At 40.2% G+C, this 22,580-nt stretch overlaps 1 protein-coding gene across 2 annotated transcripts; it reads right to left on the reverse strand.

Annotated features, from left to right (window-relative positions):
- Window positions 1–291: 291 nt before the first annotated feature.
- Window positions 292–22,304, reverse strand: Fgf5 (fibroblast growth factor 5). 2 transcript variants are annotated; one of them, XM_041671497.1, is made up of 3 exons: window positions 21,849–22,304; window positions 14,354–14,457; window positions 292–1,931 (listed from the first exon to the last, which is right to left on the reverse strand). In XM_041671497.1, exons 1-3 carry the CDS (start codon window positions 22,195–22,197, stop codon window positions 1,584–1,586), a joined length of 801 nt encoding a protein of 266 aa, XP_041527431.1. In that variant the 5' UTR covers window positions 22,198–22,304; the 3' UTR covers window positions 292–1,583. The 2 variants fall into 2 exon arrangements, with proteins under 2 accessions (XP_041527431.1, XP_041527432.1); XM_041671498.1 differs by lacking the exon at window positions 14,354–14,457 and having other exon boundaries at window positions 1,802–1,931.
- Window positions 22,305–22,580: the final 276 nt, after the last annotated feature.

The raw sequence follows: 22,580 nt of genomic DNA on the forward strand, positions 1-22,580 counted from the left end.
TGTCTTTGAAGTGTCTTGGTTTGTATACCAAAGTAAGTCACACTTGGTCTAAAGTAAAGTATTTATCAGTATTCCTCAAATATGCCAGAATATCAAGTGCAAGCTTGGATGAGTACTTCTGCTTTATGGAAGACACACATCTAATAATCATCTACACATTTTATTACACATTTTATTGCAGCATTCATGAATATAAGATGAACACTTGTATTTCATAGATCTCCATAAAAATGATTATCCAAGAAAATAAATTTTGTAACTCTTCGTAAGTTAAACTTTCTGTGATTTCTGTTCAGTGTTTGAGAATGAAATGCCATTTTCAATTTATCAAATTCCCAAATTAAGCTTCTATGTCGGATTACATCACATTTTCTTACAGTAGCCATTAGGGTAGAAAGCTCAAAGGTATTTGATTGAATAATAAGAGTGTTTTTGACCATGAGTCTCAACATGAATACCTGGCCATGATTCATCTCCTTCAGTTACACACACACACACACACACACACACACACACTCACTCACACACACGTACACACGCACCCTACTTAGTTGCTCTCTGCGGATCTGCACAGTAAGGATAACAGAGAGTCACAGAAGTATTTTTAAGCAGTCCAGTTTCACGGTGTATGCTTGATGGACAGAATAAAATGTATTCCTCAGCTGTTCTTGAATGAGAGCAAGGGGTAGATAAAAGCAGAAGCAAAAGAGACGGAATTAGATCGACACAGATGCTGCACATTTGCAGTGCTTTTGCCTCCGTCCTTTACATCCAACCTCTAAACCCATCAGAATACCCTCAATTTTCCTGGTTCTAACCGAGAAAGCCCAGCCACTAACATGGTAGGATTCCACATAATGCCTTGACTTTATACACAATACACACCTCCAAGCTGCGCCTCTGCGGCTGTGGAAGCACATTTAAACATTTTAAAATGTAGAACTAATTTTACACGACTTGAGGTATGGCTACAACAAAGTAAACAATGCAGTAAAGAAAAAAAATGCAAAGGAGAGCCACATGCTACCAGACAATCTATCAAAATGTTTATAGTTCATGAACAGCAATAGATGAACTGTGTGTGGCACATTTGTTAAAATAATAAAAGTAAGAAAATATGCTCAATGTAGAGGTACCTTACAAAAACAAATGTTTATAAAATATTTTATCTGCATTAAAATATTCTTTGGAAAACAAAAATAAAAATGTATCATGTATGTTCTTTCATGTTGATCTGTAAAAGTCAGAAAAAAATACATATAATCCAGACTGTTGAACATTCTAGAAATGTAGAATGCTAAACGTCCTCCAATCATGAAGCCTTTATACCTTACTGAGCTGAAGGGATGTGTTCCCTGGATTGCTACAAAGAATTTCACTTCTGTGTCTATTTAAAATTAAAAATAAAATAAAAAAACACAGTTTTGTTCCAGTCAAAGTGAAACAATGACCTGACTTCCATACGTGTAAGCACAGCGGAGGGACGGAGGGACACTGTGCCTGAGCGCTTCCTTCAGGGCTCCATGACACCTGTAGAAGGTCCTGAGGCAGAATAATGATTTCCCACAAGGCCAGGAAAAGCATCATCCAAAGCGAAACTTCAATCTGTACTTTACTGGGCTGGGACTTCTGCGAGGTGGAGACAGGGGGACCTTTGGTTTCACCGGACGAGGTGGCTTTTTCTTTTCTGGTACAGTGACGGTGAAGGAAAGTTCAGGTTGCTCTGACTGCTTGAATCTGGGTAGGAAGTGGGTGGAGACGTGCTGGGGTTTGACCCTTGGGCTGCAGCCCCTTTTGGCCTTCCCTCTCTTGTTCAGGGCCACATACCACTCCCGCCCAGTCTTTTCAGTTCTGTGGATTGCTGATGCATAGGTATTATAGCTGTTTTCTTGAAATCTCTCCCTGAACTTACAGTCATCTGTAAATTTAGCCTATAAAGGAAAAAATGGGAAATTTAAGTTGCAACAATATTTCAAAATACAATAAATAGAAAGTCTTGAAAACCCAAATATTCTATGACTCTAGGACCCTCGTACTCTGTTCCTCTTTATAAAGATATGTTCCTTTTAAAGTTGTGTGTGTGTGTGTTTCTATATTCCCATTTTGTCTTTGTCACATTATTTTTTATTCATTATGTTCAGGTGATATAGTGTCATTGTTAAACAAATACCTAGAACTATTGAATTTAAGCATTGTAAACTTTCACTTTAATACATATGAATACTGTTACTGTTTCTAAACTATTTTGAAATTTGTATCTACAATTTCTTAACGTAGAATTTTTCCCCTCTAAGTCATAAAAAGTAGAACTAGATTATTAAGAAACAATTGCCAGATAAAACATACATTTATGTTGCAGAGGGCCAAGCTTCTACCAGGAATGCAGTTAGCAGAGTCATATGATTCTTTTTGAGACAGGCATACATTTTCAGCGTTATCAGTGTGATTCTTGATAGCGAGAAAGGGGTGGCATATGGCTCTATTAATATTGCATGTGTTAGAGTTCTTTAGGAAAGAAATATATCTTCACATATGTGGTTCAAGAAAGTACATCTGAAGCCAGGGAGAAAACAGTCATCCACGTCATTAGCAACAATTCACCTGTATCTTATACATACTCACAGGCAAGCTAGCTTCGGAATTAGCAACAATTCACCTGTATCTTATACATACTCACAGGCAAGCTAGCTTCGGAATGCACAGAGAGATGGGTGAGCTGACACCCATCCATCCATCAAGGTGCAGCTTGTGATAAGGAAATGTGACCTCCGTGTGCAGGGCGCCCAATAACAACAATGGAGGTGATAGGCAAGAGAAAGCCCCATAAAAAAGCAACATTTGGGCTGTATCGTGTGTGGCAAGACAGTAAGGAGGCAGCTGAGTGAACCTCCAGGAAATGGGAATGTGTGTTTGGACACTGGACATTTCTAAGTAATTCTGTGTGACTTCCATTTGGGATCTCTGGGGGAAAGGACAAGAGATGGGGTTGGGAAAGTAAGCCAGTGACAGCTCCCAAAGAGCTCGTTTGCCAAACTGAGGACTCTGGAGGAACGTGATGGAGGAACCGGAGAGTTGTGCATCAGGCTTCCTGCCGTGGCCTGGTACTGATGGCTGAGCTCCCATCACTGGTTCCTATGCAGAAGCTCTGCCTACATGGCTCCCGTGATGAGCAATACATGTTCCTAGGGTAAGGAGCTATAATTCCCAACAAACATAAAAGAACCCATAACCTTGAATGGCTTAGGAGTCCCTGTACTAGTCCAGACCGTCTGGATTCACAATGTCAGTGTCCCTTCTGTGCAAACTTTTCTCAGCAATGCAGATCACACACTGAAATCTGAAAGCTTGACTTTCATAATTTTCATAAATTTTCATAAAACCACTATTGAGCCCGATAAACAATTTTTCTTTACTTCTGCAAATCAAAAGATGCTGTCAGAGGAAAACCAACAGAAGAGCAATTCCCACAGCATATTTACCTATGTGCAACAGGGTCACCAAGTTTTTTACACTTGGTTCAGGCAAGTCCCTCTTTGATGGCTATGAAGGAATACATGGCTAGTTGACAATACTGGTAGAACTCTGCACTGGACCTGCTAAGGCGTAAGCAGGTGTGTTACAGAGCTACCCCATGTGTGACATCATCTCTTCATGTCCTTTAACTCCTACCGGCCAGCCTGTGTCTACTCCAAGGATGCTTAAAGAGACTTTCTTACAAATATAATCTATTCTTTTTCTATAACTGTTTAACCCTTTCAAAGGTTTTCCCTCCAATGTCAATAAATATAGCTATGATTTTAATATATCTTTGTGAGACAGAGTCTCACTATGTCCCCAAGGCTGCCATGGAACTTTCTGTGCACACCAGGCTGACCTCAAATTCACAGAAACCAGAGAGCCTCTGATTCCTGACCCAGATTATTTTATTTTATTTTGTGGTTCTTTTGAGACAGGGTCTCTCTACATGGCTTTGACGGTCCTAGAACCCACTCTGAGACCACATTGGCATCAGCATCACAGAGATCTGCCTGCTTCTTCCTCCTAAATGCTAGGATTAAAAGCATGTGCTAACACACCTGGCTTCCAGGTAAATCTTAAAAGAAAAAATTGAACCATCTCCACTGTTTGTGGCCTGTAAAATGACAAACATCTTAGAAAGACACGGATCATTTCATGAAAAAGAATAACAGGCCAGGGCTGCAGATGGATCATTTTTTGTCTGTGTAGCATGTGTAAGGCTCTGGGTTTAATCCTTAATATCTCAGACAGTAACAAAACTCATTTTATTTTACATCCTTGCCAAATAACACAGGCACAGACAGACATGTCCGGTTTTTGAAGTGGGCTGTATTGTTTAGTCTTGTTTACTCTCATGGTCTCTAAGGAAGTAAAGATAGGTCACCTTTCAAAGGATGTGTCTGAGGCATGAACACATGCACATACACGTGAGCGTACGTGTGTGACCCTGCACACACACACACACACACACACACACACACACACAGAGCATATTTTGAAACATGTTTCAGTTCCATCCTAGAGCGAAAACCCACTTGATCCAGTCCCTAAACTTATTCAGCATAGGGACTTTCTCCACTTTCTAAGAATTCATGCTCTAAGGTTCGGTCAAGAAGCTGGAGACCCACACAGGAGCACTGGACTGAGCTCCCAAGGTCCCAAGGAGGAGCAGAAGGAGGGAGAACATGAGCAAAGAATTCGGGACCACGAGGCGTGCATCCACCCACTGAGACAGTGGAGCTGATCTACGGGGAGCTCACCAAGGCCAGCTTGACTGTGACCGAAAAAGCATGGGATAAAACCGGACTCTCTGAACATGGCGAACAATGAGGGCTGATGAGACACCAAGGACTATGGCAGGGGGTTTTGATCCTACTTGATGTGCTGGCTTTGTGGGAGCCTAGCCAGTTTGGATGTTCACCTTCCTAGATATGGACGGAGGGGGGAGGACCTAGGACTTACCACAGGGCAGGGAACCCGGACTGCTCTGTGGACTGGAGAGGGAGGGGGAGAGGAGTGGGAGGAGGGGAAGAAGGGTGGGAGGAGGGGGAGAAGGGTGGAAGGAGGGGGAGAAGGGTGGGAGGAGGGGAAGGGAAATGGGAGGCTGGGAAGAGGTGGAAACTTGTTTTTTGTTTATGTTCTTTTTTCTTCTTTTTGCAATAAAAAAAAATAGAAAAAAAAAAAGAAGCTGGCTTTTGAGGCTGCCCACCTTTCAAAGGTCACACAAAGTAGAGACAACAGAGGGCTAAAGTCCCGATCACTGTATGCAGCCACCATTGAAGGCCAGAGTAAAAAGAGTCAAACCATTTGGGTTTTCTTAATTGACTTCTAATGTGTGTGTTTGTGTGTGTCTGTGTTTCTGAAAGATCCCCCATCTATGATGCACCAGAATTATTCAAACCAATCTTTCCATGGCCTTTCTCATTAGGAAATCCAGTTTCATCTTGAAGAACTAATGGTCCTGTCAGTATTCTCTCCTCACGGGGAAGATGGTAACTAAGCAGAATGTCTCCGATACAAGGGTCAGCATGGGACATCTAAGAACTGGTGACTGGGCAACATGGCCCTATCAAAATATATAAACATTTACCAAAATGAATATGATTATTCTTTAAAAACCTTGGAGAATAACTTTCTAGAGTAATTTTCTTCACCTTTTTCATTGAAAATAAATTATTTTCAAACAATCTATTTTGATCACATTTTCCCCTCCCTCATTTCCTTCCAGATCCTCCCTGTCTCCCCACACCCTACTCCATGTCTTCTTTCTCTTTCTCTTTAGAAAACAAGCAGGCGAATAAAACAAGCAAACTAGAATTTAAAAAAGAGAAGAAGAAGCACAAGAAAAGACACACATACAAACAAAACCCATAAAAACAAAAATCAAAAACCGTAGTATACAAGCAAATATACAATATACATAATATACAAGGCCAGTGAGATCTTTTTAAATGCCCAAGTAAAGCAATATGAGACAAAAAAATATCTACAAAAATACCTTTGAGTTCATATTGTGCATCAGGCCTGCCCTTTCTCCAGTGAGACTACACCGGAGAAAACTAACTCTTCTTTGCAAGCAAACTGTCTAATGGAGATAGCTTCTTGGTAAGGGATAGGCACTGGTATGCCCCTCTCAGTACTGGTATCCTGCCTGGTTTGGACGTGTGCTCTCTTCCACAGCATCTGAGTGAGTTTACATGTGCGAAAGTCTTATTCTACTTTGGAGACACTGCCTCCTTGGTGTCCTCCATTCCCACTGGCTCTTAAAATCTGCCTCCTGAGCACTGAGGGGGGAGGGGTCTGATGAAAACATCCCATTTAGGACTAGATTTTTGTAGGGTAATTTTCATGTTACATTCACCTTTAGATTATAGGACATTTTATAGTAAAATACATGAATTTTAAATAACAGAAACCATGAGTCTCCGGGTGGTTGTGGGTGAATTTGGCACACACACCTTCATTTAATGAAGTTATGATATAGGCAGGCAAATCAAATGCTAAATTATCTAATGAACTCGGGACTCATAGCTTCAGTGTCCAACCACCGTCTGTCACTAGGGCAGGACAGCCTCACTCAGATCTCTGTCTTTGCTGGGCAAGGTGACACACACCTGTAATCTCAGCACTCAGGTGGGTAAGACAGAAGAATGGCCAGGATTTCAATGAAACTTGGTCTCAAAAAAAAGAGAGAGAGAAAGGAAGGAAGGAAGGAAGGAAGAAAGAAAGAAAGAAAGAAGAATATAAAACAAATTTATTTCTACCTTTGTTTCAAATATATGTTTTAATTGATTTGATAGTTGTTTGTTGACTATGTAGCCAAATATTATGCTATTTGCAGCTTCTACAGAGAGAAACTATATAGGCACATAAGCCTTCCAATCTTCCTTAATGAAATAAATTATTTGTGTTTTTTCTCTTTATTTCTGCTCATCTTAAAAGCGTGAAAACAAATTGCCATCAAGAGACCCCAAGTTGAACATTAATATAAAATGCTTAAATCAACTAATTTATTGTAGCTCACCATTTCTACCACAGCAAGTAAAACTTAAACAAATTAAATTATGTTAGCTTGAATACACAAATTATTACATAGAGGGAGGGGATATAATGCTGATAAAAGCAAGAAATTTTTATCCTCACATATTGTGCTTTCAACGATTGCTACCTAAGTTTTGACAAATAGCTCAAGAAAGTTCATTCAACAAACAGTTCTGGCAAAACTGATCATTACCCCAAAAAGAATGAAATTAGAAGTCCATCTCTCATGCTGCACAAAACACATGGGAAATGGATCAAAGATCTCCACTGGAAACCCAATGGGCCAAGACTGTCAGAGGAAAATGATGGGGAATATATTTCCTGTTGTAGCTCCTGGCGAGAACTTTTTGAACAGGCCTCCACCAGCAAAGGTCAGAGCCTCAAGAATCAACAGGTAGAATCCTATGAAATTGGAAAGTTTCTGCACACAAAGAAAATTGTCAGAAAGTCTACAGAATGAAAGAAAGTCTTCACCAACTGTGCTGCAGTTGGGGACGTAGTATCTAGAATACATAAAGAACTGCTAAAATTTAAATACCAAAACCTCAAAACTGTCAGGTAATAATTGGGCTTGTAAAATGAACAGATTAATTCTCCAAAAAGAAATAGAAATGTTCCATATGTATTTTTTTAAGCATTCAACATCACCAGATATTGGGGAACTGCAAATAAAACTACTTTGAATTTCATCTCAGCCATCTCAGATTGGCAAAAGAAAATTAGATGTCAACAGATGATGGTGGGGATGGAGGAAGGAGAAAACTTTATGCACTACTGATGGGACTATAAACTAGTATAGACAGTATGTAAATCTATATGATTACTACAGGTACCAGATATACCACCCTGGGCATAAAAAATAGTCTGTATCCTACCATAGAAATAGTTGAACATGCATGCTTATTGCTGCATTATTCACAATAGCAAGAAAATGCAGCCAGCCTAGATGACTATCCACAGAAGACCAGAATGCAGCCAGCCTAGATGATGATTACACACAGAAGACCAGAATGCAGCCAGCCTAAATGATGACTACACACAGAAGACCAGAGTGCAGCCAGCCTAGATGACTACACACAGAAGATGAGATAACAAAAATGCAGTTTGTACACAGAAAGGAATTTTATTCTGATGTAAAGAATACTGAAATCATGAAAGTTTCAACAACTAGGTGGAAAGTACCATGTCAAGTGAGATAACTACATCACAAAAAACTAAATTCACATGCTCTTCTGAATCTTTTCAGTGTTTTTATTAACGTGTGTGAAAGGTAAGGGTAGGCACAGATGACAGAGTTAGAAAGCAGACCTTGAGGGGAGATGGATGTTAAAGAACTCAAGTGTAGTAGCAAACATGATACCCAGAAGTGGCTCTGGGGGTTAGTGGATGACTAACTACTAAGGAAGGAATCCGGGGGATTGAGAGAAAGAGAGAGGAAAGTGAATGATGTTTTATTTGAAAATGCAATGAACTCTATTATTCTAAAATCAATGTACATTGATTTTAAAAGAAAAATAAATGAATGATATTGTTTTGACTTCACTGTCTGTTCTCTCAGTATGGAATCCATTCTAAACGACGGATGTTTTCAAAGGTCCATGTCACACACCTGTAATCCCTGCACTGGGAAGGCAGAAGCCAAGAATCTCTAATTCCAGACTGGGGCTAAGCAAAAACCAACTCTTAAAATGTACAACTATGGATGAAAATGCAGTCCATGAAAGATATGGCAATTGGAGCGAATTTGGATAAACACGTGGATTTTATAAGGCATTTAATTTATTTTACTGTTTTTCAACCTACTGGTATCTTTTTCCTAAAAATTATAAATTTAAGAAATAATTGGCTTAATCCAAATAAATAAAATGTTATTACATATTGCAATGAAAACACGTATTGACGAAATCATGCTTTAAGCAGTTTCCTGGCAGCATGGATCCCAGGTTCTTGTCTCTCTACCCCCCTCTTTCAGTGCTGCTTGGCTCTCACCTCTACTTCTACGAATATTGATGCTGGAGAATGTGCCAGAAGCTCAGGCTGTGTGTACAGCTGTGCCCTGACATAGTGCAATGTGCACCCAGAGGATCCGCCCTTTACCCTTTTCCATATATAAGTCATATAGAGGTCCATGGCAACACTGCTGTACTATCCTGGCAGGGCCATAGTTCCTGGATGACACTGAAAATCTTGCCACTCTTTGTCTCATTTCTTTCTATTGAGCAACCAAGGAAATGTCTAAAATGGGTTTAATAATAGCCAATTTCGTCATATGGTGACAAATGCCAGCCATGAGACTTCTCTTGTAAGACAAGACAATAGTCTTAAAAAATCACTCAGATATATATTTATATTTTAGTTCTCCATAACCTCAGAGAACTTACAAATTTTATACAAATATTTAAATTGCAAAAAAAAAAACCAAGCAACTTTAAGGACATCAATATACTTCAAAAATTAATCAGATATCAAATTTAAAATGCTTGTTCCCCTGGCAGTATCTCCAGAGATTTTTCTTTTGTAGGGGTGAGATGAAGGCTTGGATTTGAAACATTGCTTGCTTACTAGATGGTAGTGACAGAGGTGAGGTAAGAATCATATATGGAGAACGGAGCTAGAAGGCGGGTGCTTTGTTTCTGGCATCATCTCTATTATATATTGTATTATATAAGGAAATCAATTGCAAAGGCAGAACCCTAAACTGCTTTTGGATCCCAAATTACTGAACCTCTTATTTTTCCATGAGAAGCTCTTACAGTGGAAAGGATGTCTCTGTACAGATGCTTTGATGCAGCCCATTGTCTTGATGGGAAGAGTGGATCTTACTAGGTTTTATTTTCTAAGTGATAATGGTAAGTATTGCTCAAGTCTTTCTATTTCCCCCTTTAGTAAGCATCCTGAGCTATGGGGGCTGCTGGCTGCTCGTCACTGCCCCCAGCACCTGAAGTCCAGTCCAGACTCTCCCCCTAGGCCAGCCAGCTGGCATCCTCTGAACCCAGGAAAGGAAAACGATCATCCTCACCCAGGGCTGACCAGCACACATTCCAAGCCTGTTTCGTAAACTCTGCAATTAGCTTTCCTTCCAAACATGATCCCCTAGAACCCAGAGACATAAGAAAATAACCATTTGACCACATGTTTTTCTCTGTATAGCACACTTCTTCCCCAATATGTAACAAGCAGCCACGCACATTTCCTGAAGACATTGAAGCACACGTGATACCCAACTTTTCCAAGATTTAATATTTTCATGTTTAAAACACTAAACTGAACTGTAGGTCTCCAGAAGAATAACACGATTGTGGTAATAGAGATGCCTGCTATTTGACAGTGTGAGTTGCCTTCAAAGTCGATTCCTCGGCAAAAGGAAAAACCTAGCACATAAGAGACTGTTGTGTGCATAAAAAGTGCGGTCCCAAGAGTAAAGGAAAGGCTAGTGGTGATTAGGATTTTGGCTAATCTAAATAACTGAAGAGTCACAGCCATTTGACCTGGAAATCAGAAGGAAAGATTGAAGATCATCTACCAGCTGCCAGAGAACACATTCTGGAAGATCGGCTTAAGTTGCAAGTAATCATAGTTTCCAGGCTCTACACCAAGTACTCTGCACATATTATCTCATGTAAAACACAGCCACCGCTGCGGGCAGTCGCTGCAGGAAAATAATTCTCCTATTTGTATCACCCATAAAAGCAAAACCCAGAAACATTAAATAGAATGACACAGTGGGAAGTGGAATTTGGCTTGAGGGGTCTGCACACCCAGAGGGATTCATGTTCACATCAGAACCCTGTAAGGAATATCCAAACAAGGAATTCTGTGGGGCTTTCGGTGAGGACCCCAAACCTGAAGAAAGAGCATGAACAGATGAAAGACAGCAAAGGGCACATGTTCTTAGAAAGTCCCTCCATCTGGAGTTTGTTGAGACGGAGAATGGGAGCCACAGTGCAGACTGGTTAATCCTGCTGGTTCTCTGGGAATTAATTATTGTCTCCTATTCTCTATAACTCCTGGCCCATTTTGACAAGAAGACCATACACTTTTGGCCCATAACATGTGGATTTGGGTAGGCAGGAAACTGGGGAGAATCTGGGAGGAGTTAAGGGAGGTAAAACTATAGTAAGAATATACTGTATGAAAAAATTGTTTTCAATTAAAAAGATTCATTAAAGACAGCATGCCGAGACTCTCATGTGTTTGGAATCTGAGAATGGTTTGGAGGTGGGTATATGCAGATCAGGGATAGACACACCACCTGTCCGCCTGCTTGAGTTTCAAGTAAAACTTCCATTGTGAAATTAACCATCAGGACAATTAGGTCAGCTCCAGTATTGCCTCCTCCACACTGCCCAGGGCTGCCGCTTTAGTGTGCCACCTTTGGGAACACGAAAGAAGTAGCGTTCAGGGCAGGAATGTTTTCAGGAACCAGGTAGTTCCTGTTTGAAAGCTCTATCTTGAGAGGGGTTCCCTAGGCAACAAAACATCACACTGGATAACAACATACAAGTCTGATAAGTTCTGTGATAGACACCTCCCTTTCTCTATAGACTAAGGAGTTTGAGGGGAAGGCTCGGACCAAAATAAATGTGTTCTGAACTTAAGGGAAGGTGAAAATTAATTTACAGCTGTCCACATCTAATCGAGAATTTCCCTCTTTGCTAGTTAACAGCACGCTATAAATGCTCTTAATGATGTCCCACAGTGTTCATTTCTGACATATGGTATGAAAATATTACTAAATTGGGCACTTACTAATTCCTCTAAGCATATGAAAACAAAAATGTGTTCCCAAACACAATGCTTTCTTTTAAACTAACTCGAACCTATAGAACACTTGAATATTTCAAGAGGGAATTTGGAAATGATACAATTTTCTTCAGACACATAACCATGTGATCTTAGGAAAATAACTAAACATCTCAGACTCTTTCCACGACTCAGTGTCTGATGGAATAACGAGAATGGAGGGTCTCTTACTGAATTCTGGAAGTACATCACCCTGTGTGGTGATTAATCTCTGTTGGCAGAACTGAATGGAAACGGACAATTCAGTGTAAGGCGATTACTTTCCCCAGAGTTACCTGGATAACTTCCACATCCAGTTCTGCTTTGGAAGAAGAAGCTGAAAGGTAGGCACTCTTTAAAGCCATTGTAAGATTGTTAGTGTAAAGCAACTCGCAAACTAGGCACTACTAAGTGTGAGTTAGGTTTTTGGATGGTAATGTGATTTTGTAACTATCAAAATCAAGTCAAATAAACACACTGAAAGTTATAAGAATGTTTTTTAACGTATTCCACTAGAGTGAAAACAGGAAAGAAACCAGCTGGGCATAAAGCCGATAATTGCTATGATTAATGCTATTTCTAAACTCGACTTCTTTAAAAATAAATCACTTCATAATTTAATTAGGTTTCTTTCCATCGAGAGAAAAAGCACTAATAAAAGCTCAGATAAGAGAATGTAGGTTTGGACATAATCGTAGGGCTTAATTTTTTATCTATGGTTCAGCTCAAAGTCATCAGAATGACTTTTATATCAAAGAGCCGCAGTGAGTGACAGGAGCAAGGCTTGCTTTGTGCTGTTTAAAAGTCATTACTCCATGAAATAACTTGGCCTGCCAAGATGAGAAAGAATAACAGATGCTGTGTTTTTGCGTTATTTGCATTATTTCCACCAGTCATCCTTAGACATTTGGGTCAAATTTCTAGAAATTAGTTACTTGCATTTGACAGAGGAATCATGTATCGTAACCCCTCAGTTTGACCCTTCTAATTGACATCCATTTATAATACTTTGCTTTCTGTGGCAATTATCCTCACGCTGGCCTAAGCTCCATCTATTTCTGTATGCACTAGTGCACAGCTCAGAAAGTTTTCAGGGTTACGATTTTTCATCCTACAGCAGACAAACCCATAAGTGGTGATTTTTAGTACCAATGAACTGAGATTTTGAGGGCTTTTAAGACCTTAAATTAGAGCAAGGAAAAGGCATTGATTTCCCACCAGGATTTGAGTTTTTAGTGATCAAATATTATTCTTAACAAAATGAGATGTCTGACTTTTCTCCACAGCGATACAGAATATTTTTCCCCTCAAATCAATGAAATGTCACTTTTAGTTGTTCAGGCGTAGCAATCACCTTTAAAAACTGTGTTAGTCTTTGCTAGAGTACAAGCAACCCATAAATGGAATAAATTGCTTTTACAATTCTTGAAATTAACAACTAAACAATTTAGCGGTTTTCATTTATCTTAAATGGCAGTTGCTACATTTATATTAATTTAGTTTATTGCATATAATAATACAAACCATTTATTGAATAGTTACAAGGTACCAAATGCTGCCCTAAGTACTTTACATATACTCGCTCACTAAACCCCCAAATAGCCATAGTGTTCTTTAAAAGTTATTAATTACTTTAGATGCAAAGAAAAGGAAGTTGTAAGAGTTTTGCATGTAGAAATGAGGGGAATTCTGATTGGATTCTTAAGGGTCTATAAGTAAAAAGTCAAGGAGTGCCAATTGATATCACTCTTAAATTAGACTTTTTATCTACTTTGAAAATTGCAAAAAGAAATAGCTTTTCATTTGCTGGTAATTAAAGAGTCAACTTTAAAGAATAATTCCACTAATACAAATAAACAGAATCTGCACTACTAAAAGCTAGAAACAAATGATTTGTAAACCGATTACTAAATGTGTAAGTAGTCTGAAGAAATACGTTGAATTCAAGATCAGTAAGTAATTATACTTGATGAGGCAAAATACAAGAAAGAAATTTCCCTAGTTCATCCAGCGCTATTTCTTTCTGGGAGGTAAGGGGATTTGCGGTCTTGGTTTTGTCTCTTACTTGCTTACATGGAAATGTATATTAATCAGACCAAATTTGACATCATGAATAAGCTATAGGATCAAATAAGAACTCTCTACCTATCAAACACTCAAACCGCCAGATACACGTAAAGTTAAAATGTAAGAGGGTAGCTTGTTGTCATGACAAGTCTCATCCAGACCCCTCTGGGACACTAACAATGGCAACCAGTGTGCAAAGGCTACTTCCAAGTGCATTTATCTTTTATGATTTTAAAGGTTGTATGTATTTTCAAGTTTGTTCAAATGATTACTTACAGACACATAGAAAATTGGTTATACATACATATAATTTTACCAAAAGAAAAAAATTAAGTTCCTTAAGCAAATTGTCTATCTCATCTGTTGGTTTTGAAAAAAAAATCACTTTTGTTACAAATGTAAAACCTCAGAGCACCTTTAACAAATATAAAGTGGTTCTACTTACACTTGCATGGAGTTTTCCTTTTTTTGACATCGCTAAAAATTTGTTGCTGAAAACTCCTCGTATTCCTACAATCCCCTGAGACACAGCAAATATTTCCAAAATACCTAGGATGACAAAAATCCCAAAATAAAACACAGACTCTCCTACACAGAGCTGGGAAGAATGCAACGTCTACATGAACGGCTCTCAGTCTTCAACACTGGGACTAAAGAGAGGGACATGCAATGACCTTTTGTGACAGTCGCTATGTTAAGGAGTGGCCAGTGTCCTAGTGGACACTCGGAAGGACTTATTTCAAGATCTAGAAATTTGATTCTGCTTCCTTAATAATTCTCCATTTGCAAATAGTAAGCGGCTTTTGCTGAATACTGTTTGTTTGGCATTAGAATCTTTTCAAATCCCCAATGTATTGAAAGATGCTTTAAAAATATATTTTAGATTTAATACTAATTTGTTATTATTTCAGCAAAGAGGATCTACTTTTAGTATTAAAACATAAATCTGTCCTCAAAGTTAGTATAAAAAATTCAAAAGCCTGAAAAATTATACTTTCTTACATAAAACAAATCTTTCTCTTTCAATCATCACAGTTTGAGAACTTAAATAAGTATATGTCATATTCAATCGTTTAAAACCATAAAACTACACCTAAGATATTAAAAACAGTATACATTATTATTACTTCCATAAATTGTTTGATAAATTATGTTTTGAAAAATATTAGATTTTAAATCATTTCCCAGAAAAACGATTTCAATACAGTTGTTATTGAATGCAGTCTGTATGTCAACACAATGTCCCCTCATCCCCCACAGTCATGTCAAGAACCATGTGCTTTGAGGCAAGAAACTGTTTACTGTAATTCACAGAGTGAATAGATTAAGTGTGTATTCTGCATGTAGTTAGACAACCTGCTTAATATTTATAATAAAGTCAAAAGAGATTTTATGTAAGTATGAGTAAGGATAACATTCTTGTTAGTTAGACATTTGAAATTGTAAAAAATACAGAAACAAGGTAATATAGTTAGGAGAGCGGAGAGGAAACGAAGAAGATGGAGGAGGAGAAAGCACAGCTCGACACTGGGTCACAAGGGTTCCGCGTACACATTAACTAGGGTATCTTAGCTCTCTGCAGAGGAGACACCTCCTTCACGTTTCCTGGAAATGGCAACCTCCCCCTGCAGTGCTTGGTATGTGTGCAAAATTATTCAATTTACTAACAAGGGCTCTATGTACATATAGATGAATTAGTTTATTGAGGACTATGTCGCACAACACAAGCTGAGAATCTGTCATTGTCACAGATATTACTGCTTGCTTTCTCTCAGCTTGGTTTGTTAAAAATACTTAGAAATATCACAGGGTAAAAAAGGGATACCTGGGAAGTTATTTTTGTTCTTATTCTTTTTAAACCTTAGCCCAGAGTAAGAAAACCTTCTCAGAGAAACTGCAGGCACCAATTTAGCGGTGCTCTTTTCATGAGAATTTTAAAACACACTCAACAGGGAGCTATTTTGGCTTATGTAAGAGAGTGTTAATAGACTCTAGTGTTCTATGCTTCGTTTTCTTTAATTGTGTTTCTAAAATGTAATTTGTGTATAATTTAATATAAACATTGACTGTGATACACACACGAAGATTTAGAAGCACCGTCATTTTACCAGATACTGACAGAGCACAGGGAACGCTCTGTAAAGTAACATGCATCAGTTATAGAGAGTATATGACATATTTAGCTTTTTAAAGTTTTAAATATACTTCGCATGGAGGATATTGAACTTTTAAAACTAAACTATAAAGATGATATTATTGCTAAAATATGACTAGGACATCTGATCAAGAGCTCTGTTTGAATCAGAATCGAAGAGTAATACTGAAAGCATCAATAACAAGTTCAAATATTTGATTGATTGGGGACGAAATTGTAAACACTGCATAAACATATGTGAGCAGAAGCATGAAGAGGCCTCCATTGGAGCTCTGCTTTGTGGACTGATTGACACAACAGGGACAATGGGGTTGAGAGATGAGGTCTGGACAGTTTTCCTCCAGTGTTCTCCTTGCTCCAGACTGGTAGGAGTGGCCTTTGCTCACCCCTAAGAAACATTATTCTAATGCTTTTTAAAATTCAATATTTTCTATAACTTAATTATTAGGAATCCTTGAGAATGAATTCAAAGGAGATTTTTGTTCACCTTATGAATATGCTCAGCTTTATAAATGCAAATTGGTCATGTATTAATGAAAAATATATGACAGTATCAAAGACCAAATTCTCATGTTTTCAGTCTGACTTTTAAGATGGTGAGATTAGATGACTTTATAAATATTTACTTAGTTAAAAAAGAAATGAACAAAAGCTTCCTATGACTTTGTTTAATTAAACTAGTGCTTTTCAACCTTATAACCTTCTTTGGAGGACTAATTTAGTCTCATTTAGTATCTCAATATACTGCATTTGTGCCGATAACATACATTTTCATTGCAGTTAATTTTAAATGTGGAGATGACAAAGTAATGCCTGTGAAAGCATTATTTTATTTACCTTACATGGTTTGCCTGATAAATTCTACTATAAAAACAAGTATTGCCAGAAAATGGAAAGATTATATAATTTTAATAAGATTCCCTGGATCTGGAAACTTTATATTTTGTGTGTGTGTGTGTATGTATATACATGTGTATGTATATATGTGTATGTATGAATGTATATACGTGTGTATGTATATGTGTGTGTGTATGAATGTATATACGTGTGTATGTATGTATATGTGTGTATGTATGAATGTATATACGTGTGTATGTATGTATATATGTGTGAGAGAGAGTGTATGTGCTCTTATGTCTTCTTTTTTCCACACAGACAACTTTGGAATTGATGTTTTACATCTAAATGCAATTTTGATCTAATATTGGGTTCATCGTAAAGATCATAATTTCTAACCTAATTTCAATAATGACTTCACTCTGTCTTGGTTTCTCAGAATCCTGGTACAACTCAACACGACTCACAGTGGGTTTCCTGCTCCTCTCTCCAAGAGACCACAGGCTCTCTATGTCATCTACTTTTACTGCAAATCTCAGTAGCTCATTAAAGACTTCTAGGAAATTCTTTAAAGCTTTGTATATTATATCGTGAATTAATGTGTTCCAAGAAACATTTCTCTAAAGCTGACTTTGAGTAAGTCAGTAGTTTCTATATTCTCATCTTTAGGCGTCAGTAATAATAAACCCGAAGGAAATTTCCTCTTCACCCTGTGGATGTCAAAACAGTATCCTTAAGCAAAACTGTAGAAGGCAATTGTCTCAGATACCAGCCAGTGACTATCTGCAATGTTACACTTTCATAGGGACACCACCACCCCACCCCTACATAGACACATGCGTTTTGAGTTGCTCTTATTATTGTGTCTGTTTCCTGTTTGGAAATTGGTGTAGAGAACTCAGGAAAACTTAATTAATATTCAGACATTGAAGATTTTGCTCTCTCTTTCCCAAAATGTTCAAAGTTAAGATGACAGAGAAAGAGAGAGAGAGAGAGAGAGAGAGAGAGAGAGAGAGAGAAAGAGAGAGAGAGAGAACCCTTTCTCATTAAAATGTCAGGACTGATTTCCAGGTTGAAGCAGACAAAACTTTTTGGTGTCCTTACCATTGGTCCTTAACCTACTCTCTTCATGGGATAATTATGCCTTAAAAATAAGTTTACTTCGGTGAGAAAATATACCCATAGCTTCCTTTCTTGTTCTTCTTATATTCCTCACTACAAGAAGGCTCTGTTGATGGTGGAGGGCTTGGAGAATAAAAGCTAGAACAATACAGATATCACATGTGTTCAGAGGCTCTCAACAACATATTTGAAAATTCCCAAAGAAAAATATGGTGACACTGAAGTTTCTCTACTTTCATCCATGGCAACAGACATGCTCTGCCAAGTTATCAAGTCTTAGTCTTGAACGATCCAATTTAGCACAGTCTTTGTTGATTAAATTAGTAACAGAATTTCCCCTTGAATTTCTCTGCACAATAAATTCTGATTTCTCCAGCCCAGGGAAATGTCTGATGACCGTGTGACACCAAAGCACATAGTTAGGTGAGATTCTCAAACAAAACGTAAAATTCAGGACTCTCTTAACCAAAATGTTGACGAAATTTTCATATTTTGTGTGACTGCTTTCTGTAGCCATTGCCTAAACTTTTCTCCTCTGAGCTGATGCTAATTTCCTAGTTTTAATGGCCCAAGGTAAGCCAACCAACATCACTGTATCAAAGCTAAACTTGACGGGTTCTAAGTTTAATCAGCTACTTATCTTTCTTCACAGTTAGAACTCATAACCTCATCTTCTCCGTTCTTCTTCACTTTCCCCAGTATTTCCTTCCAATGGGCAATAAGCTAGTTACCATGTTCTAGTATAAGATAAACAGGGGCCTTACTAATTGGTGTATCTAAAGGAAGGTTTCAATATCTGTACCTAGAGCACGGTTTTAACAGTAAAATTAAACAAGTCTTTGCAATTGGCAAATATATTTATTGTTGATTAACAATTGATATTTTATCTGACATAAAAGTTTTATTGTAGCATCTTAAAGAAGTTTTATATTGAGGTTTTATTGCAAAGCTCTCCTGGCCTTCTCCTGTGAAACAAAAAACCAAATGTTTCTACACATATTCTAAGTAACCGTCCAAGGTCAATGCCTTAGTTTACATAAATTTTAGGAATCTATAAAGCACTACCTTCAAAGTACGCTAAATAATCAACTGCAAGTAGCTGCTGTTTTCCTTCCATGGTGACATAAGTGTAAAGAGTCATATCAACGTTCCAAATTCCATGTCTTCCCACTGCACATACAAACATTTCCTAGAGCATTGTTGGGAACTCCAAATACCCAAAGCAATCACTATGACCATAGTATTTAAATTATGCTTTCCTTTAAGAAAAACCTGTGGAAGGCAAGGCCAGAAAAAAAAAAGGCAAACCAGAAAAGGAAAAAAAATGGCATGAAATTAATCAAAACATCATCCTTCCTGAGGTGGGTGCCCTATATTGGATTCATGAATGAATGAATGGGTGAATGAATGAAGGCCAGTCTTTTGAAAGAGACAAATTAAATTCTGAATGTCTGTTTAAAATTGGGGGGGGGTGGGAGTCAGAAAAAGCTTCTTACAAAGATTTATTAGTTCCTGCCTAGGATACATCTGTCATCTGGTGGTCGTCCTTCAATGAGGATTATAAAATAAATTGGCTTTTGGCAATAATGGATAGCTGGCCAGTTTCTTCTTCAGTCAAAACTAATTCTGTTGATCTGTTCTCACTTTTCCTTCATTTGTGTTTCTGTAAATCCCCTTTTAGCGGGGCCTAAACTGCAGCCACATTTAACTTCAGCGTGCTTTTGTAATGAAGAAGGGACAATCCTGTTTTCAGAGCTCCCCAGCATTCCAAAGCTACCTCAGGCACCAGGGATTCCAACCTACAACTTGCTACCTGTTACTCTGGATCTCTCCTGAGCCTGAGAAAGTAAGGGTTATGTTGAGTAGGTACCAGTTTCCTGGATAATTTCACAGCAACAAACTAGAGAATGGTTTTCTTCAAGAGCCAGGGAGATTGCTGGGAGTGGAGACTGAGTTCGAGTGTCTCTTGGCAGAACTGAGTCCTGCAGAATGAGGACGATGAGGAGAAATGGTGAAACAAAAGTAGCTCTCGTCTCCCTGAAGCAACAGAGAACTCATCCTTACCAGAACAGACTACTCCCTTCGTCAACAAAGGCCAGACTTCTTTTAAACATGAAAAGAGGGGGTCCAAGGTGGAGCATGTGGGAGCCCTGAGACTCAACGTGACGGGAACCTAGAGCCCTCTCTGCTTTGCACTGCCTCCCCACCTACACCTCAGCCCGCTGAGGGGTGCTCTCCAAAGGCAAAACTAGCAGCCTGCTGGCTTGGAGCCGCACCTGTCGGGTTGCTCCTGCCAGATCTCACGTGTCTGATCCTCTTAACACATTGAAAGCGGCTGGCTAGCCAGCCACCCCACCTGGGCTTGAATCTCCAAACCCTCTCCGCAGGCCCCTGCAGACAACAAATAAAGCCCGCGGTTCTTGGAACTAAATAAACAGGAGCGTGCTGGTCTCTGGGGGAACAGTGGTCGGGTGAGGTATACCTGGGCGCCACCCGGAAGACAAGAGGGGCCAGTTGACAGCACAGCATTATAACCTGGCCCCATTTCCGTTCTCCCTGGGAGTCTGAGAGGTCCCTACTTTGTTTTTTTATCTGGAGGACTAAGCCCTGCTGGAAAAGCGATTTGACTCTAGCGAGAAAATACCTAGCTGGACCACAGAGACAACCCCAGTCCCTCGCACACAGCCCCAGATTACCGCTCGCCTCAGCCGCCTAGGAGCAGCTAGATAGTTCGAGAGGCTACTGCGACAGTCTAGAAAGCGGGTGGAGCGGAGGGAACGCGGGTGGAGTGGAGGGAACGCGGGTGGAGCGGAGGGAACGCGGGTGGAGTGGAGGGAACGCGGGTGGTGTGGAGGGAACGCGGGTGGAGTGGAGGGAACGCGGGTGGAGTGGAGGGAACGCGGGTGGAGTGGAGGGAACGCGGGTGGAGTGGCGGCAAAAGGGAGAGAAGAAAGAGAACTCAGAAAAAAAATTAAGTTGGGTTGGTTTTTTTTTTTCTTTTTAAGTTTTGCCCAATTTCCAAACATTTTCAACGTCCTCTGTGGTTCTTTTAAAATTAGGAACTTTCCTCTAACTGTCTCTGGGAACCAAAGGATAAGACGGTCTTGTCAGGGTCTCTGCTTACTAATACACTGATAAATCCAGCACCGGACTCAGTCATCATGTGGTCTGTCCAGTTGTCTAGCTCATGTTGCCTTCTTGCAAACAGGACTCTACACTCCGTGTGTACATATAAATTCTACATAGATGTGTGTAGCCGGTGTGTGTATACATATGTATGTATACGTGTGTGAAATGTGTCTATGCGTGAAAAGTTACATCCACATATTAACATAGACCTATAATATGGGATATATGTATATGATGTATGCGGCTGGAGAATAGAAGTAGTCTGATATTTTCAGAAACTAACCTGAATTGTGTACGGGGGCGGGAGGGGGAAGGTGTACTTTGACACTGGAAGAAACATGCGATTCTAGCTCATAAGAAGAAAGAAATTGTACCAGGAGAAAGACTTTTACTTCTTGCGTTATTTTTTCCCCAACTATGGAGGAAGGCTTGCCCCCCCCCCCCCCCGCCAGGCATCCTGGAAACGAGCTTTCTGTCTCATCAGGATAACCTCCACCTGGGGAAGCTCCATGCCCGCTGCCCGAGAGACGGGAGCGGGTGCACGGACCCTGTAGACGCATGTCCGCGAAACCTACCGGACTACTTCCAGAATCAGCCAGGTCCCAGAAAGCTGGGCTTCCTAGAGGTGCCCCTGTAGCCCAAAGGAAACCTGGCCGTCCCTCCCAGAACAGGTTTTGTTGGAGAGTGGACAACTTACTTAACATACTGGCTTCGTGGGAGCCATTGACTTTGCCATCCGGGTAGATCTGCAGATGGAAGCCGATGCCCACTCTGCAGTACAGGCTGCCGGTCCGGCGCCCCGAAGGGCTCCACTGGAAGCTGCTGTGCTCCGTGCCGCTTCCTTGGCTGCCCGAGGAAGCCGCGACTGGTGAGGAGGCAGAAGATGAGGAAGACGTCGTGCTACTTCTGCCCCGGCCGCCGCTGGTGTCTCCGGGGTTCCTTGGAGCCGCGGGTTGCCCTTCGGGAATGAGACGCTTCTCCCCGTGAGCCCAAGCGCTGAGGATCAGGTGGCTGCAGAAGAGGAGGAAGAGCCAGGACAAGCTCATTCTTCCGGCCGCGGGGGTCCTAAGTGCATCTTGCAGGGCTGGCTCCGGGCTCCGTAGCCCCCGCGCGGCTGCGTGCCTCTGGCGCTGCCTCCCTCGCCGCACTGGGTGGACATAGCCTCGGGGAAGGGAAAGGGAGAGGGAGAGGGGGAGAGAGTGAGAGAGAGAGAGGAGAGAAAGAGAGAGAGAGAGAGAGAGAGAGAGAGAGAGAGAGAGAGAGAGGCCACCCGAGCGGATCTCGGCGCTGGCACCGGGATATTTATAACGCCAGTGATCTCACTGCTCCCTGCACGCCTGCGAAGCTTCCCCTCACCCGCCGCTTTGTGTACTCACTGGCCGGTGCGGGGAGGGAGCGCCGCGGTCCCGGGGGCGGGGGTGTGAAGGAG

Source organism: Microtus oregoni, unplaced genomic scaffold (assembly GCF_018167655.1).
Source record: "Microtus oregoni isolate MIOR12 unplaced genomic scaffold, Mior012 000021F_ref0000039, whole genome shotgun sequence".
Classification (NCBI taxonomy): Eukaryota; Metazoa; Chordata; class Mammalia; order Rodentia; family Cricetidae; genus Microtus; species Microtus oregoni.